Genomic DNA, 27,836 nt, shown 5'->3' on the forward strand with positions numbered 1-27,836 from the left:
CCTCCCGCGTGAGATGGGGTTGGAAGAAAAGGGGGTGAGGTGCGCCACTTCCTGGCGTGTACCTTCTCTGTGCCTGCTCTCGGGTGTGCAAGAGCACCTTCCTAATAATCAGGTGTAGCAGCTGCTAAAATGCCAGAGTAAGGTGCAACTTCATCCATTCATGGAAGTAAATGAAAGCTGTGCCTCAGAACTAATAGTTTTATATCATACCCAGAAAAATGTCAACACTCAGACTCAGGCTTTGTAACTTTCAGAAAACAAGAGGAAATGCTGTTTTGCATTTTAGTCACATAAAAAAAACACACAGGTTCTGGGTAGTACCCTAACTTCATTATCAAGCATTGTATCAAATAGTAATTTAAGGTTATCTGTTGGTAGTTAATGGAAGCTAGGTCCTGTGGTTAACAGTAAACAGATTTGGGGCTGGCGATGTGGCATGGGGGTAAAGCTGCTGCTTACAGTGCTGGCATCCCATATGGGCGCCAGTTCAAGTCCTGGCTGCTCCATTTCCTATCTAGCTCTCTGCTATAGCCTAGGAAAGCAGTAGAGGATGGCCCAAGTCCTTGGACCCCTGCACCCACGTGGGAGACCTGGAAGAAGCTCCAGGCTCCTGGCTTTGGATTGGCACAGCTCCAGCCGTTGCAGCCATTTGGGGAGTGAACCAGCAGATGGAAAACCTGTGTGTGTGTGTGTGTGTGTGTGTGTGTGTAACTGTGACTTTCAAGTAAAATCTTAAAAAAACAGTAAGCAGATTTGGAGATTGAGAATAAGATGGGTGTGGGATACACAGACGGGATTAAACAATAATTGGTAATGGGAGAAATGTTGTCTTCCTTGTAATTCTTGCCTTGGGCTACACCCATCTCAGATAAAGTGCTTCATGTTATAAATGTGATGGTGGAACCACACAACCCTGTTGGAGCACGTGCTCATCTGATGCGAGCTAGCTGATGTCAGTCACATGCCTGGGCCCAGGGAACTTTGGCTGAACCATGAAGACAGAGGCACCGTCAGATCACTGTCCCCTCTCTTCCTCCTTGCGTCTGCAGATCGACTACTTCAACAACCAGATCATCGTGGACCTGGTGGAGCAGCAGCACAAGGGGGTCATTGCGATCCTGGACGACGCCTGCGTGAATGTCGGCAGAGTCACGGACCAGATATTCCTGGAAGCGCTCAACAGTAAATTGGCCAAGCACGGGCATTTTTCTAGCCGAAAGGTAACTTATTCCACAAGACCTTCCTCTCATTTTGATCTGTGAGATTTTCTTCATTGTTGAGGAGTTAAAGGACTGTGCATGTTGGATGCAAAGACTGTCCACTCAAATAAGGAAGGCCATAAACACCCAGTAAGTGATTTATTGCTGTGGATAAATTCTGCCTTGGGCTTGTAGTATGACAGCACCAACAAAAATCCTAACGGCCAGGAGAGGGAGCTCCAGACTATCCAATTTGCTGGAAATAGGCAAAATGAACATGATTCTTCTGAAAGCATGATGTCATTTATAACCAATAGGTGCAGAGTCCCTGTTCATGTGCTAGGATTTTACTCCTGCATCTGATGATTCTGGCACAGAAGATGGCTTTTGTCCTTGAGGTTTTTGTTTTTGTTTTTGTTTCTCCTGTAATCCTGGTTTGCAAAATGTGGTGTTTGCTCTGCCACAGTTCTTCAGGGTTGTTGATTTTCTTGACAACAAAGAAATTGTAGTTGTAATTCTGGTTGTTCCAGGGAAACTCATTCCTTAAATAAATGGCTCTCCTTTTAATTCTCCATTTTTCACATCTGAAACTGTCACAGACAGATACATTTCTGCAATAGTTGGTGGCAGTTGTGGTTATCAGACCTCTGTGCCATGCCTTCCATATAATATGTCTGCTACTGCATCGATTCCAGGAATCTGTGTTAGGGAAGGGAGTTCTGTTGTCACCCAGCACTTCCTACAGATGCCTGTGCACCCAGCAGCCATAGCGGTAGGGAGAGCAGGACCCCTGCTCCTTCAGCTCCAATAAGAGAGGGGCAAGCATTTCTTCTTCTCTGCAGTTCCATATACATCTGCGACACGCTGCCTTTTTTTTTTTTTTTTTTGGCATGCATAGATCCGTATTCTAACCTTGCCTTTTTTGAAATTATGTCATCAGAACAGAGAGAGTCCACAATTAACCAGTGAGAAGTCATCAGGAACTAGGTTACTGGCTGACACTCATCCAAGACCAGTTCTTTCTAAAATACTCTAACTGGTCTATTGCTGAGGACTGACTTGCAGCCCTGCCCCAAGTGCCCTTTCAGACACTGCAGTCTGACCTTTGACATTAGGGTGCTGGTTTGGAGCTGTCATCCCCCATTGATACAACACTCAATAAATGCATCTCATTTTCTAGGGGCAACCCCTCGTGCTGGGGACAGAGGGGTGAGCCCAGTGAGAAGCAGCCCAAGTAATTGAGAGGGATGCTGTGTCAAGCTGGTCTGCCCGCACAGGCAGATGTCCCGTTTTTGAGGGATGATGTGCAAGTGCCCCCTGCAGTCGCAGCACAGGTTTTGGACACTTGCCTGGCATTGTGTGACAGACGCTCAATCAATGTTTGTAAAGTTGGAGTGAACTGGCCTCAGTAGGACCAAATAAATCTTATGTAATTAAGTAGCTCTGAGTCCCACAGGAGAAATCCAAACCACCTCATTTTGATATCTTTCACATTGGCCATCTATAGAACTGCATTAAATCTGTCCATCAGCTGTGTTGAGGCAAAAACTCATTCCTGGGGCTGGTGTAGCAGTTCAAGTCACCTCCTACAACACCAGCATCCCATACAGGTGCTGGTTCACATCCTGGCTGCTCCACTTCTGATCTAGCTCCCTGCTAATAACCTGGGGACAGCAGCAGAAAATGGCCCAAGTGTTTGGGTTCCTGCTACCATGTGTTAAGACCTGGAAGGAGCTCCCGGCTCCTGGCTCCTGGCTCCTGGCTTTGGCCTGGCCATTTCAGCTATTTGGGAAGTGAACCAACAGATGGAAGATCTCTCTTTCTCTCTTTCTCTCTTTCTCTCTTTCTCTCTCTCTCTCTCTCTCTCTCTCTCTCTCCTCGCTCCTCTCTCCTCTCTCCTCTCTCCTCTCCCTCTCCCTCCCTCCCTCCCTCTCTGTAACTCTGACCTTCAAATAAATAAATAAATCTTTTTTAAAAAATGAACTCATTCTTAGGAGCAACTGTACTTAGGACTTGAAGCATCTGCTACTGATCTTGATGGGAAGTGCTAAGCAGTCATTTATGTGGAGATGGCCCCCCCTTTTTCTTTTTTAACATAATGAGGGTCCAGATTTCCCAACTCAGATCAAATAGCCCTTTATTTTGCTATTCCTGGGATAAGTACTGAGATAAGGATTTTAAATGTGTGCTTTTCTGGGACTTTTGCCTAATGACGGAAAGAAATGAAATAACCAAGCTGCTGGGATATTTCAATCACAATGCACCTTTTTGTTAAATAATGTATTATCCTGTGTGTTGAGCCAGAAGTCATCATTTGCTACTGGTTACTGATGAACTAGCCATCACTGGAATATTAAATAAGAGGTTCTGGCTTGTCATGGTTGTTTCATTTGGGTGCAAAACTGTTTCCTTATACACTAGACACCATGGGAGGGCATGCAAATGAGCCATTAAACCATACAATTATTATCTTTAAATATTATTATCATGAAAAGTTTGATAAGTATGTAGCTGTTATTACAAAAAAGTAAAGAAGAATCTAAATTGTCCTGCATTCAATTTAGCTGAGAGTTTGCAGTATCCACATGTAAGAATCTTATATTTAAGATACCTCTTAAGTCCATTTCCTTTGTGGGGTTTATAAATAAAGGGGTTTCATAAAAGAGGAATTAAATGTTTTGGAGACCTCTCTGTATGTTAGATGCTTGGGTCCCCACGGTTATTTAACCCTTAGAACAATCCTCTAAAGGTTAAATGAAGGGTAAAAGGAGACAGTGACTCGATGATGGCAGAGCCAGGATTCGAACCTCAGAAAATCTGGCTTCAATTGCCTGTGCTTACTTCCTTCCCCAGTTGATGAAATATTGCGTCAGCCACCGTGGAGAACCCACTGTCCTGGTGCGGCCCTGCCATCTAACAGGAGATCCCGAGTGGTCTCCGTGCAGTGCTGCACTCAGTGCTGTGTAAGTCCTGAGTGCCTGCCACAGGCCGACGAAGTGTCTGTGCTTCTGTAACGAAGAAAGGTGCAGGAGGTGATGGGGACCCCCCACCAGGCCTTTCCTCTTCTCTGAGAAACAGCTGCAGGAATTGAACTTCTGTGCAATGATGGACCCGAACAGGAGTCCCAGTTTGGCAGGCAGATGAGCCAGGTGATCATTCACAGTCCGTTCCATCCATCATCTTTCCCTAGGACTGCCACTTAGTAGCTGTGTGATCCTGGGCCAGTCACGTAACCTCTTTGAGCCTCCATTTTCATGTACATAAAAGAGGGATGGAAATGTTTTTCCTTAAATGTGAGGATTGAATGAGATGGATGTGCCTAGCAGATAGTAAGCCCTCAGTATGGTGTTCCCTGGGGCTGGTGTTGAGGCACATTAGGGACAATCGCCACTTAAGACACCTACATCCCATATTGGATGGCTGGTTCAAGTCCTGGCTGCTCCACTTTTGATCCAGCTCCACTTCTGATCCAGCTCCCTGATAATGTACCTGGGAAAGCAGTGGGGATGGCCCAAGTACTTGGGCCCCTGCTACCCATGTGGGAGACCCAGATGGAATTCTGGCTCCTGGCTTTGGCCTGCCCCAAACCCAGCTGTTGTAGCCATTTGGGGAGTGAATCAATAAATGTGAGATCTCTTTCTCTCTCTGTTCTTCTCTCTCTGTCACTATGCATTTCAAATAATTTTTTAAATTGAATTAAAAGAAAAAAGGTTTTAAAATATGGTGCTCCTGGCCAGCGCCGTGGCTCAATAAGACTAATCCTCCACCTGTGGTGCTGGTACTCCAGGTTCTAGTTCTGGTTGGCATGCTGGTTCTGTCCCGGTTGCTCCTCTTCCAATCCAGCTCTCTGCTGTGGCCCGGGAAGGCAGTGGAGGATGGCCCAGGTGCTTGGGCCCTGCACCTGCATGAATAAATATGAGAGACCAGGAGGAAGCACCTGGCTCCTGGCCTCAGATCAGTGCAGCGCGCCGCCCGTGGCAGCCATTTGGTGGGTGAACCAATGGAAGGAAGACCTTTCTCTCTGTTTCTCTCTCACTGTCTAACTCTGCCTGTCCAAAAAAAAAAAAAAAATGCCAGGATCGTCCATTTTAATCTGCAAGGCCTGGGATAGCCTTACTTCCTTCATTGTCTGGATCTTGGTTTCATGTCCATATCCAACTGCAAGAGTGGCTGGGAAATGTGCCCTAGCTGCATGGATTTCTGGTGGAAGTTCAGTCTTGACCACATAAAGCAGATATTTAATCAATGTAATGCAAATCAAGCACACACTGTGATTTCATTCATGATGTCATGATTTGTGACATCATTATCATTCAGTTGGAATCTATTTTTAGGAAGGTTGAAAAGGACTATTTTTAAAACAATCCCCTTCTTGATTTCTTAGCTCTGTGCCTCGGACAAAATTCTGGAGTTTGATCGAGATTTTCGAATTCGACATTATGCCGGTGATGTTGTGTGAGTATCTTACTTCAGTACCTAACATGACAGGTTGCATGCATGCCTGCTTCAGAAAATAAAACCAGAGAAAATGTACATTGTTTTCCTGTTCATTTGCATTTTTAGGTCATTTCGAATGTCAGTGTATTTTAATCTTTCATTTAAAAGTATCAGCATAGCTTCATTCATCTTTGGCTTTTCAGACATGTATTGAGCAATCACTCTGTGCCCAGGCACAGTTCCTGGCATAGTTGGTAGTCAGTAGAAATCAGCGGATGGTTCAGTAAAGCATGGAAGAGCTGGGATAAAAAGGTGGACGTGATGGGGCTTGGCCAGAAGCAGCTAGCATTCTAGTGGAGGATACAAGCAGGTACAACAGAGATCATCACAATGAAGAATGGAAAGGGTTAAAGGAGAGGAGCACAAGGCATTGTGGGAATGGGGAGGAAGAGTAATTAGCCCAGGGCATGGAATAGGGAGAAGTCTTGCTGGAGGAATTGGCATCTGTGCTGAGCCCTAAAAGTAACAGAGGTGGTCAGGGCAGTGAGTGGGGGAGGGGCAGGAAGAGGGAGGGCTGCAGGGGAGAGAGCAGGCAGGAAAGGTCGCCCGTGGGAGCAGCACTGCAAGCGGTTGGCTCACTGCCTACCTGAGAAAAATCCAGTTTTCCCGTGTTGGTTCTCAAAAAGAAGCAAAATTATTTTAACTCAATCTTCTTACGATTGAGTTATTTATTTACAAGGCAGAGTTAGAGAGAGAGAGAGGAGAGACAGAAAGAGAGGTCTTCCATCCACTGGTTCACTCCCCCAAATGGCCACATGGTCTAGGACGGGCCAGGCCAGAGCCAGGAGCTTCTTCTGGGTCTGCCACGTGGGTGGCAGGGGCCCAGGAACTGGAACCATCCCAGCTGCCTCCCAGGACATGGATCAGCAGGAAGCTAGACTTGGGAGTGGAGCCAGAACTCGAATCCAGACACTCCAATATGGGATGCAGGTGTCGCAAGCAGCATCTTAACCACTGTACCAAACACTCACCACACAAAATTCTTTCCAACTACATTTTCTGATTGTAATACAATAGAAGCAGAAGTTGATGATAACAACAAAAAGCATTTGGTGACCTTGGTGTGTTAGGTTCTCAGGCTGTTGTAACAAATCACCTGATCTTTCACGGTCCTGGAGGCCACACGTTCTCTGAGGCTTCCTTAGAGGAGCAGCCGCAGGCGGCTCTGGGTGTCCCTCGGCCCGTGTCTGTGTTACTCTGCCTCCGACTCACAAGGATGCACCTAACAGTAGTCGGTGCCCCTGAATCAAACAGGCTCAAGAGCCTGCCCCTCAAGAGCCTTGCCAAGATCACATCTCGTACTGTGCGAGGCGGCGTTTTCCCAGTTCCGGGGAACTTGGTGGGGGTCTTTTGGGAGGCAGACGCTCTCCAGCCCACTCTAGTTGGTGGCTCTCACTGTTTGTCCATCGAGCACCACTCCTCACCTTACTGTCTGGAGAACTCTCTCCCTTATTTTCATGCATTAGGAATTCTTTTCTTATAACCCATTACGGGTGGGGCAAGAATAAACAAGCAAAACTAGAGATCATCTCTGTGCACGCCGAGAGGATGGTTGCAGGGATTTTAATAGCCGTCCTTGGTTTAAGTTAAAACTCTAGAATCATAAGATAATGTGGCTCCATCTGTCGGTCCAGCCACCGGTGCTGAAATGGCACTGTCTTCCACTTGTTCTGCTCCTTTCCTAGCTGCAGAATACTGAAGAGAGGAGGGCCGCCCCAGATAGGTGTCTCCCCTTGGAAACCCGAGCCTCGCGTAACAGGCCCTTGTAGCAACTCAGAGTTCCGTAAACACAGAGCTAGACAGGGGCTTCGGGATGAGTTAAGAGAATCCTCTTGTTTCACTGGTGGAGAAGCTTGTGCAGAATGAGTGAAGTTCTTATCCAGGTCACATTGCAAGTCTGCGGAAGAAATGAGACACTAAGTTTCCAGAACTCTTGCTAGTGTTCAGTGTCTTCAATGGCTTCTTCCCCCTCTAAGCTTTTTTGGATTTTTCCTGCACTTCTTCCATGTGTACAATGCTTTATAAGGTATAGTTCTTGCCCACAAAACCTTTCTAAGATGCACACATACATATATGGTTGTGTGTGTATTTATACACTGGAAATACATGCAGGCACATGCACACAGACACACACACATACACATACACCTGCCCAGTGAAAGATAGTCTCAAATAATTGTCAGGTAAGTAGCACTAGGTGTTGCTGGGATTCAGAGCCAGGAAATGGTGTAATACTTTTAGTTTTGTGTGATAAGCCCAGGAAGGCTGGTGTTGGTCTTTGGATGCTAGGAATTATTTTCATAGAAAGAAATGGGAATGGTGCTAAAAACATTCTGGAAATAGCAACGAGGCACATTTGATTGGCATATATCCTTTATGTAGCACAGAGTTGTAGAAATACTTAGAAAAGTGGGTTGAGATCAGATCCCAACAAATCTTGCAATCCAGAATAAGGGACTCTGAAATTTGAATTGTGTGAGTTGGACAGTAGATTGTCAGATGACTTCAGGAGTTGAGTCAAAGTGACTTGAAAATATTAGGAAGAAGAGCTAGGCTGGGGCAGGCCAAGAAATATTTTTGGATGCAGTGACCTTAACGTGCCTATGGGAGGCACAGCTCTCAGGAGCTCTCTTGCAAAATGAGGTGTGTAAGGCCAGGGGTCAGGGTTAGAAATCTGGGAGTTGTCCACATTGTTGTGAGATTCTCAGGGAAGAAAATACAAGCAGAGAGGGGAGTGGAAGCGTAGGGAGTGGCTGCATGGAGAGTTCCTGTTTGCTCAAGCTCCTTGTCTCTGTCTGAATCACCCAGAGCCCCAGTGCCTTCCATCACCTGTCACTGCAGCAGTGGTGCTCCCGCCCCTCCCTCTCCCCACCTGTGGTCCTAGCTCGCTGTCTCCCTTCCCCCAGACCCCTCATCTTCTTTCCACATTCTGCGCATGTGCCTGCTCCTGTCTGCTTTGCATCTGTGTCTCTGTGTGATCTGCTGCCTTCCTGCCTCGGCTTATCTAACTCTCACCGTCCTTTGCAGTTCTTCTTGGATTCTCTGTCCCACCCTGAACACTGAGTGATCCCTAGGCGCTTGGCCTCCCTGCAAATGACACGGGTAGTTCCTGTGTGTGGCTGGTTTGCTTTTATCTTAGGGATGCTGGATAATAGATACAGATCTCTCTCTCTAAAAGTCGTCTTGTTGAGGTAAGCAGTAAACCCATAGAAAGCGATGACCTTGATCATGACTGTGGTACTCACTCTGCTTCAGGAGCAGAGGCAGAGTCCCTGCTGCTGAGGTGGTGAATGTGGACCAGGCGGGCAGCCTCAGCTGTGCAGATGGCCGCTTGCGTAATAATCGGTGGAGAGGCTTTCCAGTGTCTAGAAGAGCTTACATGTGGCTCTTGCATGGTGAATGATGTGTTTTCTGTGTTGTTTTTCCCTAACAGCTATTCTGTCATTGGTTTTATTGACAAAAATAAAGATACTTTGTTTCAAGATTTCAAGCGCCTCATGTACAACAGGTAAGATCAGAGGTTTGCTCATCTTCACACCCAGCTCTCTGACACACGTTACATCGGTGTACACACACATATGTGTGTGTATGCACGTGGTTTTTTTATGTGACGATTTTCAGTGTTTCTGGCTGATATTCTTGCCCTTTTTCATACTCAGTGAATGAAGCAGTAATCGATGTTCTGAGCATAAAAATCTGTAAACTTAGGGCAGAGTCCTGCTACTAACAGTTTCCTTTGTTTTCCCACGGGATGCTTTGGTTTCTGTGTTCACTGCAGCCAGCCCTGTCACCTGCTAACAACGCATGTTCAGCCCTGTGTATCTGTAGGTTGAGATTCAGATTCAACCACCCATGACCATAAAAATACTTCTAAAAAATTTCATCAGTGCCCAGCATGTGCAGACTGCTTTACTTGTCATCATTCCCTAAGCAATACAGGATGACAGCCATTTACATAGCATTTCCACTATATTTGGTATTATAAGTGATCTAGAGATTATTTAAAGTCTGAGGGAGGATTGTGTAGGTTATATGCAAATGCTTTGCCGGTTTATATAAGGCACTTGAGCATCAGTGGAATTTGGTGTCCCTGAGGGGTCCCGGAACCAGCACCCTGAGGACACCAAGGGACAGCTGAACTGAGCGGTTCCCAGGCAAGGCCGTGCACATAAAGAGGTGTTGGGTGGCCTCCGGCCCAGCTCGACCCTTTTTCATACTCGAGTGTCCACTGCCATGCGTTCACCTCTTAGGGAGCACAGATCCTGACAATGTGCAGAATCTCCTCACAACCTACAGAACGTGGAAGAGCTACAGCAAAACAAGGGGGCAAATGACAGCAAATCTCAACCCACCTGGATAGAAGGCCCACAGAAGGGAGATGTTGGCCAGCGTCTCACGGATTCGAGAACTGTTACTCATTCCAGTCTCCTCTGTCAGCTGGTCAGAAGATTATCAAAAATGCATTGAACACCTTCGAGCCACACATTCTTCTGTGCCGTGAAAACAATGTAGATGGGGCCCCTGTCCTCATGGAGTGTGTAGTCTGGTGGCAGTGACAGATTGTAAACAAGAATCAGACTTCAGATAGGACAGTGCTGTGCAGAAACAAAAGGTAGGTAAGGGATTGAAGGGCACCGATGAGCAAGGGCAGGGACACCCTGTACTGGGAGGGAAGAAAAGGCCTCCTACTAAAGAGGCATCTGGGCAGAGATCTGAGTGGAGGGAAGGAGGGAGCCATGGGGTGTTGGGAGGAGAGCATCCCAGGCAGAGGGAGCAGGGTGTTGGGGGGAGAGCATCCCAGGCAGAGGGAGCAGCTGCACCAAGGTCCCAAGGTGGGCATGAGCTTGAGTGTATGGACTTCAAGGGACCAGTGTGGCTAAGAACAGAGTGAGGCATGGCTACTGTGTAAAACACATACAGAAAGACAGTTAGGAGGGCGGATAACCATCCAGGCTGGGCCTGGGGTGGTAGCAGCCCATGATGGAGAGTGGTCGGGCCAGGCGACACTTGGAAGGCAAACTGCAGAAAGATTTGCTGGCGGGTGAAAGACAGAAGTCAGAGGTGACACTGGAGCCCAGCGTGGAGAGCTCAGAGGATACGGTGGTGGACATCAGGAATGATGTTGGGGATGTTGTGTCTGATGTGCATGGTGGACACCTGGCTGAAAGCCCTGACCGGGCTGTTGCACCTGTGGATCTAGCTCTCAGGGGAAAGGTGGGGTTAGAGACCCGAGTTCACAATTGTCCATACATTGATCGTAAAGGCATATGACTCCATGAGATTATCTAAGGAGGGAGTGTAGATACAAAACAAAGCGGTTGAAAGACTCATCCCACATTCGCAGTCAAGTCAGGAAGGAAGAACAAGCAAAGAAGACTGGGAGCATGCGTGCCGTCATGGAAGGAAGGAAGATGGGAAGTGGGAGTCATAGAGGCCAGCCCAAGAGGAAGGTCCTTCAGAAGATAAAAGCGATAACCTGGGCCCAATCCTGTCAACAGCAGGAGCGGCCTGAGGCCCTGCGGGGAGAGATCGCTGAGACTCTTGACGAGCCTGCTTTCCACGGGAAGGTGAAGACGAATGTGTGGTTGACAAGGGCTCAAGAGACTACAGCAAACAGGGAGGTGGAGGCATGCTCAGACAATGCTTTCAAGATGTTTTGCTGTAGGCCGGCGCTGCAGCTCACTAGGCTAATCCTCCGCCTACGGCATCGGCACCCCCAGTTCTAGTCCTGGTCAGGGCGCCGGATTCTGTCCCGGTTGCCCCTCTTCCAGGCCAGCTCTCTGCTGTGGCCAGGGAGTGCAGTGGAGGATGGCCCAAGTGCTTGGGCCCTGCACCCGCATGGGAGACCAGGAGAAGCACCTGGCTCCTGCCTTCGGATCAGTGCGGTGCGCCGGCCGCAGTGCGCCAGCCGTGGCGGCCATTGGAGGGTGAACCAACGGCAAAAATGAAGACCTTTCTCTCTCTCTCTCTCTCTCTCTCTCTCTCTCTCTCTCTCTCTCACTATCCACTCTGCCTGTCCAAAAAAAAAAAAAAAAAAAAACTCAAATTGGAAAAACTGCACCGCATGGCCAGTGGCCATTTGCAGGTGTGCTGCGGGGCTGTGTCCCTCCAGCATGATGCTCGGCACCTCCATGGCCTCATCATGGCCCAGAGGTGCCGCCCTCAGCACACAGCCGCAGCTCTCAGTGGTGCACTGACGCCACCCAAGCTCGCAGGACCAGAGGAGAGCTGAAGCATCATGACCGCCGGTTTCTAGCGAGAAATCTGACTGCCACTTGGGATGCAGTGCATGTGCCAGTTGAAGAGGCCACTTTTCCTTGGTAGAAAACCTGCTCGGAAAGTCAGATGGCAGTGAGAATTCTTATCTATTAATTGGCAGTGATAGCTGCTCCCCACGGAATCCAGAGTACCAAGTTGCCTACTAAGTGTGAATTGGATCAAAGGACCTCAAAGAAATCCTACATTGAAGGCACTGGGCTCGGCTGACACATGTCACCACGTGGGATGGCCTTGCCATAAGTGTGAGGCCCTCAGAAAGTTCAAGCAAGAGCGGAATTTTTTTTTTTTTTTATTTTTTATTTTTTTGACAGGCAGAGTGGACAGTGAGAGAGAGAGACAGAGAGAAAGGTCTTCCTTTTGCCGTTGGTTCACCCTCCAATGGCCGCCGCGGCCGGCGCGCTGCGGCCGGCGCACCGCGCTGATCCGATGGCAGGAGCCAGGAGCCAGGTGCTTTTCCTGGTCTCCCATGGGGTGCAGGGCCCAAGCACCTGGGCCATCCTCCACTGCACTCCCTGGCCACAGCAGAGGGCTGGCCTGGAAGAGGGGCAACCGGGACAGAATCCGGCGCCCCGACCGGGACTAGAACCCGGTGTGCCGGCGCCGCTAGGCGGAGGATTAGCCTAGTGAGCCGCGGCGCCGGCCGCAAGAGCGGAATTAAAACATCAGTTTATTTTGGTGCAGAAAAGCCCTTTGAAATCCATGTGCATTGTTTTCATTAAACTCATTTTCCGTGGACTTTGTGAGGACCCCTCCCCCAGCATCTCTGGACGTTGAAAGCCCTTGCCAGTGTGGGGGAAGTCTTGAAATCCTTCCAGCTAAAACTACCCTCCTACATGGTGCCTGGTTGGGCCCTCTTTACCTCTGGACACTCTTGGATGTTTCCAGAGCTAACCAGCCTCCCAAACTGTGAATCTGTTCTTTCTTTGTGTGTGTCGATATGATCTCTGGAGGTCTCTCTGTGTAGCATACGTGTGTCTGTGTACATACGTGTGAATAAATGGAGGCAGGAAAGGAGCAAGCAGGTGCCATAGCAGGTGCACAGACTTTTACACTTTACCACTGTCTCCTTAGCCAGACAAGATCTGCCTGCTTTTAGGGGCTGGTGCTGTGGCGTAGTGGGTAAAGCCGCCACCTGATAGAGCTGGTCATCCCGTATGAGCGTGGCTCAAGACCCGGCTGTTCCACTTCTGATCCAGCTCTCTGCTATGGCCTGGGAACACAGAGGAAGATGACCCTAATCCTTGAGCACCTGAACTCACTTGGGAGACGCTGAAGAAGCTCCTGGCTCGTGGCTTCAGATTGGCCCAGCTCCAGCTGTTGCAGCCATTTGAGTAGCGAACCAGAAGATGGAACACCTCTCTCTCTCTGCCTCTGCCTCTTCCTCTGCCTCTCTGTAACTCTGCCTTTCAAGTAAATAAATAAATTTAAAAAAAAAATCTGCCTGCTTTTATGCAAACTGGTTTTCTGGATGAGTTTCCCCTTTCAGAAAAGGGCTCTGATATTTTAGTTTTTAAAGATTTATTTATTTATTCAAAAGGCAGAGCTGCAGAGAGGCAGAGGCAGAGAAAGAAGGGGAGAGAGGTCTTCCATCCGCTGGTTTGCTCCCCAGATGACCAGAAAAGCCAGAGCTGAGCCGATCCGAAACCAGAAGCCAGGAGTTTCTTCTGGGTCTCCCATGCAGGTGGAGGGGCCCAAGGACTTGGGTCATCTTGCAGTGCTTTCCCAGGCCATAGCAGAGAGCTGGATTGGAAGTGGAGCAGCCGGGTGTTGAATCAGTGCCCATATGGGATGCTGGCACTACAGATGACAGCTTTACCCACTATGCCCAATCAGTCCAAGTTAGTCCTCATGCCACCACTTATCTGCTCTCCTCTGTTGTCATCTATTCTTTCATATTGCAGGTATTACTTTAAGTATTTATGTGTACAGGAATTTAGTGGGTGCTTTGGGGAACCAACTCAATTTTCTCATTTTTATGCAAAGCAAAGAAAAGTGGGCAAAATGGCAGTTGGGCAGGAGCGAGCACATTAGCAATGCATGTCTGTGTGAATTCATTTCTCTTTTCAACCCCCAATTTTTATAGAGAAAAATTTGTGGCAGGAGAAAAGTTTCCAGGAAACAAGCAACATTTCAAGCTCCAATTACTTTAAAATAAAAAACACCCAAAATGAAACAGAAAATCACAGTTGAGGTCACCACACGTTTTTAAAACTATCTCAATAAGCCAAATAGTGAATATACAATTTTTATTTATTTATTTATTTAAATATTTGTTTTAATTTATTTGAAAGAGTTACAGAGAGGGTAGAGACAGAGAGGTCTTCCATCTGCTGGTTCACCCTGACATGGTCACAATGGCTGGAGCTGAGCCAGTCTGAGTCAGGAGCCAGGAGCTTCTTCCAGGTCTCCCACATGGGTGCAGGGGCCCAAGGACTTGGGCCAGCTTCTACTGTTTTCTCAGGCCATAGCAGAGAGCTGGATAGGAAGAGGAGCAACTAGGACTAGAACTGGCACCCATATGGAATGCCGGCACTTCAGGCCAGGGCTTTAACCCACTGCACCACAGCACTGGCCCCAAATATACAACTTTTTTTTTTAACTTTTATTTAATAAATATAAATTTCCAAAGTACAGCTTATGGATTACAATGGCTTCCCCCCCATAACTTCCCTCCCACCCGCAACCCTCCCCTCTCCTGCTCCCTCTCCCATTCCATTCACATCAAAATTCATTTTCAATTCTCTTTATATACAGAAGACCAATTTAGCATATATTAAGTAAAGCTTTCAACAGTTTGCACCCACACAGAAACACAAAGTGAAAAATACTGTTTCAGTACTAGTTATAGCATTAAATCACGATGTACAACACATTAAGGACAGAGATTCTACATGAGGAGTAAGTGCACAGTGACTCCTGTTGTTGACTTAACAAATTGACACTCTTGTTTATGGTGTCAGTAATCACCCTAGGCTCTAGTCATGAGTTGCCAAGGCTATGGAGGCCTTTTGAGTTCGCCGACTCTGATCATATTTAAACAAGGTCATAGTCAAAGTGGAAGTTCTCTCCTCCCTTCAGAGAAAGGTACCTCCTTCTTTGATGGCCCCGTTCTTTCCACTGGGATCTCACTTGCAGAGATCTTTCATTTAGGTTGGTTGGTTGGTTGGTTGGTTGTTGTTTTGTGGTGTGTGGGTGGTGGTTGTTGTTATTGTTGGGTTTTTTTTTGTTTGTTTGTTTGTTTGTTTGTTTGTTTTTGCCACAGTGTCTTGGCTTTCCATGCCTGAAATACTCTTATGGGCTTTTTAGCCAGATCCAAATGCCTTAATGGCTGATTCTGAGGCCAGAGTGCTGTTTAGGACATCTGCCATTCTATGAGTCTGCTGTGTATCCCACTTCCCATGTTGGATCGTTCTCTCCCTTTTTTATTCTATCAGTTAGTATTTGCAGACACTAGTCTTGTTTATGTGATCCCTTTGATTCTTAGTCCTATCATTATGATCAATTGTGAACAGAAATTGATCACTTGGACTAGTGAGATGGCATTGGTACATGCCACCTTGATGGGATTGAATCGGAATCCCCTGGCACATTTCTAACTCTACCATTTGGGGTAAGTCCGATTGAGCATGTACCAACAAATATACAATTTTTAAGTTGAGAGTTGACCTGAAGTGCATTTTGAGAATTAGAGTACAAGAATTTTGGTGTCACATCAATAAAATATTGCAGCTTCCAGTGCTGCCTGTCAGTGTACTCAGCCATGCAGCTACAGTGTAAAGGGCCTTATTAGACATACAGGAGTGGTTACTTTAAACCCTGTCTGGATTTTTATAAACAGCTGGCTTCTTATGGTGTTACCCATTCTGCATGAATATTTATTTTAATTAAGAATGTTTCCATTTCCAAGTGTTCTGCCGTGACCTTGAATGCCGTTTTTCCAACTAATGGTTAGTCCTCACATTTTAGCCAACACAAAACCAATTAGTTTTATGCTCAGATATATTAAAACAGCCCTATTAACCATAATGGTCCCAGTTATTCATGTATATATTGTTTTACAGAAGTTTAATGGCTTTTTAGAGGCAGGTGTTGTGGCACAACAGGATAATCTCCACTTGGGACGCCCACATCCCACATCCAAATCCCTGGGCTCAAGTCCTGCTGAAGCACCTGGGAGGCGGTGGGTAACAGCTCAAGTGCTTGAGCCCCTGCCACCCATGTGGGAGACCCAGATGGAGTTCCTGGCTCCTTAACTTGATTCTGGCCCAGTCCTAGCTGTTGCGGACATGGGGGGAGTGAACAGTGGATAGAAGAGCTAACTCCCTCTCCCCCTACCCTGCCTTTCAAATAGATAAATAAATACTTATGAATTTTTTATTGTGCTACAGCTTGGAAAATTCTTGATTGGCAAAGCAGTTAGGTCATGGCACTTCGAGCATAATTCTTCTGGGTGGAATAATTTTACCAAGGAAGAAACAGAAAGGCCCTCTGCGAGTTCCTTCTGCAGTCTTGTTGTGAGTTTCAGGATAGAGTCCAACAGGAGAGTTTGGGGCTTTTTTCCCAGTTTATTTGAATGTGACATCTGAATTGTTCTCTCTGTGCCTCTCAGTTCAAATCCAGTACTGAAGAACATGTGGCCGGAAGGCAAACTGAGCATAACAGAGGTGACCAAGCGCCCACTGACTGCTGCCACCTTGTTCAAGAACTCCATGATTGCACTGGTTGATAACCTTGCGTCAAAGGTAATTATTTCCTTTTCTTAAAAACCCATTTTAACTTACAGATGTCCCTCTTGATGTGTGTTTCATTACAGAGAATGTGTACAATTTGCTTTTTGGATAATTTAGGTAAACCAAAAACACAGTATAAAGTAGATGTTACACAATTTTCATTCCTGCTTTTCTTTGCTCTTTTTGCTTTTCCTTAAAATTGCCTGGGTAGAACAACTGTTTATGTCTCAGCCGAATGCTTTTCTTAAATTTGAGCTGTTTATTCCACTGTCGTGGTCAAGGGGAAAATCCTAATGAGATTTTAAGAACACATGAGGTCTAGCGTGCCTGGCAAAATGAACTTTGGGCCTGTGCTGATGACAGGGCATGGAAAAAACAAAAACAAAACAAGTTAAATTGGAATAATGAGCCACCCACATATTGTGTTTGAAGATAAATGGCCAAAAGAGACTTTTATAAGAAAGTTTGGTGTGTAAGTGTTGTCCTTGGGCTGTTTTAAACAGTGGAAATAGAAATCTGTATTGTTGACAGTTATTTCTGCTTTTTATTGTTCCTTTGAGGTCTAATGCTGTTTGATTAACTATAGTCTGTTTCCTTTTTTTATTTTCTTCTTTAAGAACAGATTTCGACCCTTAACTGCTGCTGTTGACAAGTGTGATAAATTAGGCAGCACCCTGGGACTCATTATTTTTAGTTCCTTCATTTTTACCTTTCTCTTCTGTTGCACTTCTGATACATTTTCTTCTTCGTTATTACCCATTGTAAAAAAAAAAAAAATCTGCTTCCTCTCTAAGAATTCACATCGATAGCGTTTCTGGTTACTTCACTGAGAATAAATGAGGCAGCAGCCATAAGGACGCATTTGCTGAGTAGCTTTCTATTTCTGTTCACGACTCTGGCCTCAGGTGACGGCCCGTGGCTCTGTATGTCAGCTTTGTCAGCTCACACCCCAGAAAGGCGGCCGAAAGCACACTGGCGCCAAAGACTGGAGTACCTGTGAGGGCCTTCCCTCCATATCTCAGTTTCTCTGCGTATCACCGTCAACCCGCCTCACCCAGCAAGAACCAGCGTGAGCCCAGAAGGCAGGCAAAACAGGGAACGGAATTGAATGCTGAGGTTTTCCAACGTTTACTTAACTAGAAAAAAGAATCGTTCTTCTGTTTTCTAAAGCTGGTAGTTAACTGTGGCTTAAAAAAAAATTCTAGAGCCTTCTATAATTTCTGGATCAGGAATTGCATTTAGCTTCTAATAAAAGAGATCCCCAAATTAGTGACTTCAGCAAGAAAGACATTCATTTCCCTCCTGTAAGTGAAGTGCCAGAGAAGGCATGCCAGGGCTGGTGCCAGGGCTGCGGGGGACTCAGGTGCCTTCTGTCTTTCTGCTCTCCCGTCCTGGGGCTTTGCCTCTGACCCCCTAGTCCAAGGTGGCCGCTGGGGCTTCCTCCCTTTTAAAGAGACTTCCTGGAAATCTCACACAACATTCCAGCTCTAGCCCATTTGCTGTATATAGTTGCCAAGGAAGCTGGGAAATGCATTTTTATTCTGGTCAGCAGTGAACCAGCTGGAAATAGGAGTTCCACTTCAAAGTGGGAAAAGGATACTGTATACAAGTTAGGCAAGTAACCGGGCAGTGTCTATATAGCTCCCCTGCTGTGTGCATGGAGGTAAGGAAGGGAGGGCGGAAGCAGAGACAAGCAGAAGAGTGGGGACACTTACCAGTGCAGTAGCAGGGCAGGAAGCAGCTAGAAGCAATGAAAAACTGATACTCAGAAAACCCAAAATAATAATAGAAAAAAATCTAAATAATGGTATGTACGATCAATGTAAATAGCCTAAACAACTAGCTCTGTGTCGCCTGAAGGGGGCACACCGACAAGCACTGTGCAGAGAGCTCCAAGACGAAGAGGTGGATAAAGAGTTATCAAAGCAATGTTAATGTGAGAGAAAACAGAATTTAACAAAAAGAATTGTTAATTCTTCTTTAGTATTATTAATAACAAAAATACCCAAGAAGTAAAACCATGTTGAACTAGATACCTAACAATGTACAAACGCTATAACCAAAAGAAGAGCCTGAAAAAAATGAAAGGCCCAACTGACACATCTGCAGCCTGAGTGGGAAATTTTAAACCAGCTGCAGAAACTCATAGATCAAGCAGACAGAAACATTAGTGAGAATGTGGAAGCTTTGAAAACCAAATTTAAACTTTATGTAATAGATCAAAAGAACCCTTATACCAAGGGAGTAAGATATATATATATTCCTTTCAAGTACACATGGAACATTTTCAAGAACTGACCACATATGAGATCACAAAGGAAGTCTCAGCCATTTTTGAAAGAAGATATTTACAGATACATTTCCCTTCCTCAATGCAAGTTTGAAAAAAAAAATGAAGCAGACCCTGGGAGACAGCAGTGATGGCTCAAGTAATTGGGTCCCTGCCACCCCAGGTTGGAGACTGAATTGAGTTCCCACCTCCCAGCTGTGGCCCTGGTCCAGGCTCAGCTCCAGCCATTGCAAACTTGTGGGAGTGAACCAGCCAATGGGAGCAAGTGTTTCTCTCCCTCTCCCCTCCTTTCTCCTCCCCTCCCTTCCTTCACTTCCCCTCCTGTCCTCTCTCCCCTTTCCCCTCCCCTCTCCCTCTCAAATAAATAATTTTAAAAGATATAATTTTTAAATAAATGTACTTGGAAACTTTTTAAAATGCTCTCCTAAGTAACTCATAGGTTGAAGAGGCAGTCATATTGAAATTTCAAGACATTTGGAACTGCTTGACAAAGAATTCATCAGAACTTGTAGGATCTTATTAAAGTGACCCACTTGTTGTGTCTTTATAAAATAACAAGGAATACAAAAAGTAAGTGGGTAAGTTTGGCTCAGGAAACCAGAAATGGGAACACCAAAGAAAACCTAAAGGAAGAAGTCAGAAAACAATTTTTAAATAGAGAAAATTTAAAAGAATAGAAAATCAAGCATGTATAACCAAACAATAAAACTGATAAAGAAAAAGTATTATTGTTAGCAGAAATAGGTGGGATAGGTGCTTGTCTTTGCTCAAGAAAGCATTCAGGCATGAGACAAGAGCAGTGGCGAGCAAGGTAGCAAGGTTCAGCGGGTAGGGCATCATCAACACGGGTGGGCCCTGCAGACGAAATCAGAGACAGCGCCTGGCCATTCAGACTGGGGTGGGCAAGGACATGTGGTTGATGGCGAGAATACGCCCGACAGGCCAGGCAGTGCCTCAGTGAAGTCCAGAGAGCCCATCTGTATCCAGACCATGGCTCATAAGGGAACGGGCTCCAGTTCTTCCCACTGCTTCTCCCCCTGCTCCCTCTCCTGGACAAGGGTTTGCTGAGTGTGCTGCAGGTGAAATTCCTCCCAAGGTGTTCCCGCCCAGGGCCACCAGGCTGGGTAAGCCATTGGGTGCTGAGCAGAGGATTCTCCTGGGGTGCCTTCCTTGGGGCAGGGGAGAGGCTGGGACCACCTACAAAGTTAGAGGGGTATGGGCACGCCTTTGTAGTGTGAGATACTGGGTGGCTTCCCGGTGTACGACCCAGGCTGCTCCATTCCTCTGCATGGCTGCTTTGCTTTCCTTGGGTCCCTCACACACATGGGCTGATCTCTGACTTCCTCCCTAACATTAGGAATGAAAAAGGACGACAGTGGAACAGCTGTATGTCAGTACCTTTGAAAATTTAGTTTTCTAGAAAAGTGTGCTAAAAAAAATCAATGCTAGAAGATCTGAATAAGCTTGTGACCTTGAAGATTCCGAATCACCCATCAGAAGTCCACCCTCACCTAGCTCAGCCAAGGACACCAGGATAGATGGTTGCAGATAAATGGTGTAAAACCCCAGGAGCCCATGATCTCCAACACAGGCACACTGTTGTGGAGGACTGGGGCAGGTGAGCCTCTACCTGACTCATCCTGGGAGAATTCCACCTTATTATAGGATTAATATGAGAAAAAAATACAGGTCAGTCTAATCTAGGAACATGGAAGGAAAGATCTTAACACATGTGAATAATGCAATTTCTGGTAAAAGAGGTGCCCACTGCAGCCAACTGAAAACAACTGGATTGTTGGGTAAAATACATTTGAGCCGACTGCTCGAATGAAGCCGGGAACTAACACAAGTGAGGAATATGCAAGCCAGAGGCTGTGTGAACACGAGGTTCACTTAGCAAAGGGGAGAAAGTTGCCGGAACCCTAAAGCTGCCTTTTACCCTGTGGGGGTTTGCCAGCAGTAGCGAGCTTTGCGTGTAGTTATTTGAGTCTGGGTCCAGGGTCTACCCAAAGTAGGATATCTGGTAGGAGAGCTGGACACAGATGCTGCCACACCGCCACACGGGGGGCTTCTGAGAGCTCCACCTAGACTGACCTGGAAATGATGCTTCATCCATAGCAAGGCTGCCGTCTTGTTCCCGGCACTGAGCCTGGGCTGTCAGCTGGGAGACTAATATCTCCTGAGAATGTGTCACCATAAGCCGCGTTTCCCCATTGGCAGCCCCGATTGGCAAGCCTCAGGCCAATGATCTGGTAGAGAGGGCCAGGTTTTGGTTGCCCCCAGGTATGTGAAGTAAGCAAACACAGATTTTGTTCTCTCGAGAAAATCACTTTCCTACACAACTGTGTAGAAGTCCCACAGATGCATTTCTGAGAAAGGTAAGCAGCTCACAGTGAGGAATCGCCACAGGATGCCGTGCATGAGATCAGCCCACACATCAGACAGGTGGTATGGACCCCGAAAGCTACCGACATCGTGGTGATCACGAACGGTAGCCTCAAGAACTGATAATGAGAGAAAGAGCAAGCCAGGGGACAGAAATAAAAACCAAATGACTATCAAAATCTCGGTGCAGGCCTTCTGCACAGTGGTTAAGACAGTGCGTGGAATATCCACATGGCCTAAAAGTCCCTGATTCGAGTCCTGGTTCCCCTTCTGAGTCCAGCTTCCTGCTCGTGTGCCCCTGGGAGACAGCAAGTGATTGCCCTAGTGGTTTGGTTCCTGCCACCCCTCTTGGAAGATCCAGGTTGAGTTCTGAGTTATTGGCTTTGGCCTGCCTCCTCCTTGGCTGTTGTATGCATCTGGGTATTGAACCAGCAGATGGAAGATCTCTTTCTCTCTCTGCCTTAAAAATAAATACCAAATAAAATATAAAAGTAAAGACTCAGTGGGTAGGTTCAATATCAGTTTAAGCAAAACTGAAAATAGTGAAATGAAGATAAAAGTTAAAGAAATCAGGCCAGCGCCGTGGCTCACTAGGCTAATCTCCGCCTTGCGGCACCGGCACACCAGGTTCTAGTCCCGGTCAGGGCGCCGGATTCTGTCCCGGTTGCCCCTCTTCCAGGCCAGCTCTCTGCTATGGCCAGGGAGTGCAGTGGAGGATGGCCCAAGTGCTTGGGCCCTGCACCCCATGGGAGACCAGGAGAAGCACCTGGCTCCTGCCATCGGATCAGCGCGGTGCGCCGGCCGCAGCGCGGCGGCCATTGGAGGGTGAACCAACGGCAAAGGAAGACCTTCCTCTCTGTCTCTCCCTCTCACTGTCCACTCTGCCTGTCAAAAAAATTTTTTTAAAAAATTAAAGAAATCATTCAGAATTCTACCTAGAGAGACAAATGAAACAGCTTAAAGCAACAATAAGTGACACAGAAGATAGAATGAAAAGATTGGACATGCATCTAGTCAGTCATGGAAGAGAGAATGGGCAGAGCAATATTTGAAGAAATAATTGCTGAGGATTTCAAGAATGTTGAAAGAGGGGCTGGCGCTGTGGCATAGCAGGTGAAGATGCTGCCTGCAATGCCGGCATCCCGTATGGGCACTGATTTGTGTCCCTGCTGCTCCACTTCCAATCCAGCGCCTTACTAATGTGCCTGCAAGAAGCAGCAGAAGATGACCTAAGTGCTTGGGCCCCTGTAGCTGCATGAGAGACCTGGACAAATCTCCTGGCTCCTGGCTTTGACCTGGCCCAACCCTGGCCATTGCAGCCATCTGGGGAGTGAAGCAGCAGATAGAAAATCTCTCTCTGTCTCTCCCTCTCTCTATGTAACTCTGACTTTCAAATAAATGAATAAATCTTACCAAAAAAAATGTTGAAAGATACCACTCAACAGAATCAGGAATCCCAGTGCATCCTAAATTAGAAAAATTAAAAGAAATCTACATGTGGCAGCTAGTGTACATCCCAGAACATCGAAGACAAAGTATCTTGAAAGCAGCCAGAGGGAAAAAACAGATTAGCTTCAAAGGAATTACACTTAAGCTGAGAGAAAAGAGCTATAAACCAAAATTTTATACCCAGAGAATATATACTTCAGGAACAAAGACACAATAAGGAGTCTTTCTGGAAAAGAAAAGCCAAGGGAGTCTTACTAACCTTAGGACTTTACTAAAGGAAATTCTGAAGAATATACTTCAGGCATTGGGAAGAATATACTAAATGAAAGTGTGAAATGCAAAAAGATTGGTTAATATGTGGATGCACATCAACTCACTCTGTAATATCCTATAGGATTAAAAATAAAGAGTAGCATCAGGGACTGGCATTGTGGCCAACATTCCATATTGGAGCACCAGTTTGAATCCTGGCTGCTCTGCTTCCAATCCAGCTTCCTGCTAATCTGCCTGGGAAAACAGTAGAAGATGACCCAAGTCCTTGGGGCCCCATTACCCATGTGGGACATCCAAATGGAGTTCCTGGCACCTGGCTTCAGCCTGACCCATACTTGGCTATTATGACCATTTGGAGAGTGAGCCAGGAGATGGAAAATATATTCATTCATTCATTCATTCTCTCTCCTCTCTCTGTCTCTCTCCCTCTCCCTCTCCCTGTCTCTCTCTCCCTCCACCTCTCCCTCTCCCTCCACCTCTCTCTCCCTCTCTCTCCCTTTCTCCCTCGCTTTCTCCCTTGCCCCCCTCTCTTTGCCTTTAAAAAAATAAAATCTTTTAAAAAAAAAGATTAGAATTAGATAGCATGACAACAATAGCATCTAAATTGGAAGGGTGAGTAATTTTAATCAAGTGTTTTAGATCTTTGCTTCTTAGGAAACTAATAAAAACACAGCTTAGCTTTCATCTCTGATGAGTTAAAAATACATGTAAAGGAGCAGGGGTTTGGCCTTGTGATTAAGATTCCCCAGCCCACACTGGAGTGCCTGGGTTCAATATCCACTCCATTCCCGAGTGCAGCTTCCTGCTCATGCAGGCCCTGGCAAGCAACGGTGATGGCACAAGTGAGTGGGCGCCTGCTGCCCACCTGGGAAATCTGGACTGAGTTCCTGACTCCCGGCTTCAGCCCCAGCCAGGGACCGTGTTGTACATTTGGGAGCAAGCCAGCAGACAGGAGCTCAAGTTCTCTATTTCTTTGCCTCCCAAATATGCCTATTAAAACTTTGTAGTGAGATCTTTAAGAGTGGAAGAAGTCATAAATGCTCAACAGGTTGTGGGGGCAGGGGCCAGATTAGGAGAAAAATCACCCTAAATAGTGCCGTAGCCAGGAGACAAAAGAACACCAGAGTAAATGGTGACGGCAGAAGTAAACCCAAATACATGAGTAAAAACTGTCAGATCACAAAGAATCCAGATAGTGACAGTGTATTGGTGATGTCTGAACATGAGGAAACAGAGGAGTTGGAGGTTGAAGCCTCTATCAGACAAATTCTTCATCCTGTTTCAGCAGTGCAGCAATCAGCCCAGTGAGGGGCTGCAGCCCTGACGAGGCCAGAGGAGGCCAGGTCTGCCTTTCCCTTGTACTCGCAGGTTTAGCCATTCAGGATTCCTGACCGAAGCACAGCCCCTCCTCCCACGTCCTGAGTTCCAACCTCCACCCGCCCAGCCTGCCCAGCCTCACAAAGATGGAGGATCGGAAGCGGGCTCGGCAGTCGCGTCTCAGAAGCAGCCCTGGAGGCCGGGTTCACCCCGGTTTTAGTGGTCGTGGACTGGCTCTCCTCACTATCTTACATGTCACGGTGACGCATCCCCTCATGCATCTGGCCCCTCTGTCTTAGGGGAAAGTTGCGATCCCGGGTCTCCCTCACCTCCTCAGGGTCCACACAAGGCTTCCAGTGCATGTCTTCTCTGAAGTTAGACAGTGGATTCCATTAGTTTTCTATGCCTCTGGGTACCTGTTAAAGCACTAAAACAGATGGTCCCTAAGGTATTGAGTGAACTTAAATTTGCTTTTGTTCTAGCTGACAGTCCAAAGCAGGTTAAATAGATGTATATTTAAATACTATGTCCCAGCGCATACATGTATGTACACACCTCAGTATACTTTCACAGATGACATTTTCCACATAAGAGAGAGGGAGAGGCAGATTAAGAAGTTAAAGAGAATAAGATCACTATTAACTTTTGCAGTTTAACCTTTGTAAGGCGTGCTGTATTTGTCAAATTTAGGATTTCTTAGGCTTAGTCAGTCTGGCTATTTATAAATGAGAGAGGAGGCGGCATTTATAAGACAGAATGCTGATTAAATATAGAGAAAGTATTCCCACTGGATTCCTTATCCAGAGACATCCATATCTCTAGGCAGGATGAAAGGGCTTTCTCCACTCCTTACCCGACCACTGCTGGCTCACCCTGTGTTGCCACTTTCTGTGCATGGTCTCTCTAAACAGGCCAGGTAAAATTCCATTCAGCCAGTTTCTGTTCAGTTTATGTGCACTACACAAATGAGGCCTCATACTCAGAGTGCTTTGCCTACATGATTTGTTCAGTTGTTCACTTCAAAATATTTTCAGTTCCCATTGTGGTTTCCTATTTGACCTGGGGTCATTAAGAAGTACATTTCTTAATTTGAAGACACACCAATTTTTCTAATGATCTTTTTGCTCTTGATTTCTGTCCTAGTCTTATTGTACCACAGAACATACTCTGTAATTTCAGCCCTTAGAAATTTGTTGAATTTGTTTTGTTCATACGTGGTATGCACATTTCAACATAATTTGCATGCAGTATTCTATACAAGTCAGTTAGATCAAATTTGCTAATCATATTCAAATTTTCTATATCCGAACTAATTTATTGTGTCAATGTTAAAAGGTATTATGTTAAAATCTACTTTGATTCTGAATATTTCTGCTCATATCTTCAATTTTTGCTTAGAGAACTTTTGCTTAGGTTCATTTAAGTTAGACCTGTTAGTTATATCATCAAACATCTCTCTCTTTCCATGGTGCTTTTTGCCTTAAAGTCTGCTTTGCGTGATCAATACAGCTGTACCCACTTTTCTCTTTGGCTGGGTTGGCATGGTATGCTTTCAGGCTTCCTATAGCCTCATGTTTCAAGTATGTCTCCTAACTAACATAAGTAATGTTACATTGTCTGTATTTTTCAAGTCCTTTCTGACAATCCTTGCCTTCTGAATAAATCATGGTCCATTTATTTTTACAGTAGTTACTGTGTGTTGCATTTAAACCAATCATCTTATTAGTACTTTGTATTTGATTTTTCCCTTAGAAAGAAAAGCTGGGCAGAGGTAAACAGAATTCTTCTCCTTCTGCTGGGCAACTGAACCTCAGTTAAATTTCTAGCTCTCTGTCCAAGATGTAACAAGTGTATCGCTCAGCAGATTGTTTATAGTTAAAAAAAAATAGAAAAGAAAGAAACTATCCCTGTGGGGGAATTGCATCTAGACTGGAGAAGATCACAGTCTGGATGACGCACGTTAGGCTTGCCTGAGCTCGGTGAGCCTTGCACTAGGCATGCCCTTTGTGGGGACCCTGCCACAGAACCTATCGAGTTGTTGGAAGAGCGCTCGATGGCTTGGGTGAGACAGGAGGCTTTGAAGCCAAGGACGCCTCCCACACCTGCCCAGTGGGAGTCTCACCTCCAGGCCCCCTGGCTGTCAGCTGAGTGCTGTGTGGACCGCCTGCTGGCACGCCCTGTTCCTGGCCTTCTGAGGAAATCGGTGCCAAATGTGGTCTCCGAGTCTTGAGACAGAACGTTTATCTGGATCTAGGAAGGCACCCTTCCCCCTCCCAGTGTTAGAATGATTTTTAAAATTATCTCATTTCTTCCCTTTATGATTTTAGATGATTTATACCTTAATATTGTTTCAGAGGTTACTTGTTTCAATACCATTCTTGAATATAAAAATATAATATTATTCAATATTTTTACCTCCTCCTTGGACAGCAGCAGGCCAATAAAGCATTTTAATGTCCTTTAACCTCCTCCCAATCTATATACTATTTTGATCATGTATTTTAATTATGTACTTTTCACAAATATTTATAACTGTATACAGTTTCATTATGTAATATGTATATCCAGTAAGACATTATTTTTGTTGTTGTTAGGTATGGTCAGTGTCTATTTAGATCTATTCACTCATTTTCACTTCTGCCATCCTCTTCCTGTGTCACTGACCATTCACGTTACAGGTACCATTTTCTTCTGCCTGAGCTTATTTGAGATCTGACAAGTTTTGTTTACCCAGAAGCATGTCCTATACTGTTTCTTCATATTCTAGAATAATATGTTTTCAGGCGTGAGATTCTGGGTTGGCAGTGTTGCTCAGCACTTCCCAGATACTGATCCTTTGTCTTCTGGACTCCACAGTGTGTTTTGAGAAGTCAGCTATCACTCCATTTATTGCTCCTTAAAGTGATCTGCTTTTTCTCCTCTGGCAATTTGGCTTGCACAAATTCTATTTTGATACACCAAAGTGTTGAATTTTTTTTTAATGTGGCTGGGGTTTGTTAAACTTCTTCAGTTGATAGGTTGATTGTTTAAAAGATATTTATTTATGTATTAGAGCGTGAGAGAGAGAGCACACTACCATTCATTGGTTCACTCACCAGATGCCCTTCTAGCCAAAGCCAGAGCCTGGGGAAGTCAATCCAGGTCTCCTATGTGGATGAAAGAAACCCCACACCTTGTCATCACCCTGCCCCCAGGGTCTGCGTTGGCAGGAAGCCAGAGTTGGGATCTGGAGGTGGTTATGGAACCCAAGCACTCCAGTCAATGCAGGATGCAAGTGTCCCAGCCCAGCAACCTGACCATTGGGCCAGACGCCCACTCCTGTGGCTTTTCTTTTTATCCAGTCAGTTTTAGGAAGCTCTTGGCTATTATCTCTTCAAATATTTTTTCCCTCTGTTTCTTCTCCTTTAGGGCTCCAGT

The 27,836-nt window shown here is 45.9% G+C and overlaps 1 protein-coding gene across 5 annotated transcripts in view; it reads left to right on the forward strand.

The window, feature by feature from the left end:
* Positions 1 to 27,836, forward strand: part of MYO1D (myosin ID) — a 341,376-nt gene that overhangs the window by 122,651 nt on the left and 190,889 nt on the right. For 4 of the 5 annotated variants that reach the window (XM_051824625.3, XM_089317415.1, XM_089317416.1 and 1 more), the window contains 4 exons: positions 1,050 to 1,220; positions 5,584 to 5,654; positions 9,130 to 9,204; positions 16,585 to 16,717. In XM_051824625.3, the coding sequence (XP_051680585.1) occupies positions 1,050 to 1,220; positions 5,584 to 5,654; positions 9,130 to 9,204; positions 16,585 to 16,717 (450 nt within the window). Of the gene's footprint in view, positions 1 to 1,049; positions 1,221 to 5,583; positions 5,655 to 9,129; positions 9,205 to 16,584; positions 16,718 to 17,327; positions 23,805 to 27,836 lie in introns of those variants that run through there. The other variant, XM_089317418.1, reaches the window with a different exon arrangement.

This window comes from Oryctolagus cuniculus, chromosome 17 (assembly GCF_051225735.1).
Source record: "Oryctolagus cuniculus isolate XC-2025 breed Fujian yellow rabbit chromosome 17, ASM5122573v1, whole genome shotgun sequence".
NCBI classification, from domain to species: Eukaryota; Metazoa; Chordata; class Mammalia; order Lagomorpha; family Leporidae; genus Oryctolagus; species Oryctolagus cuniculus.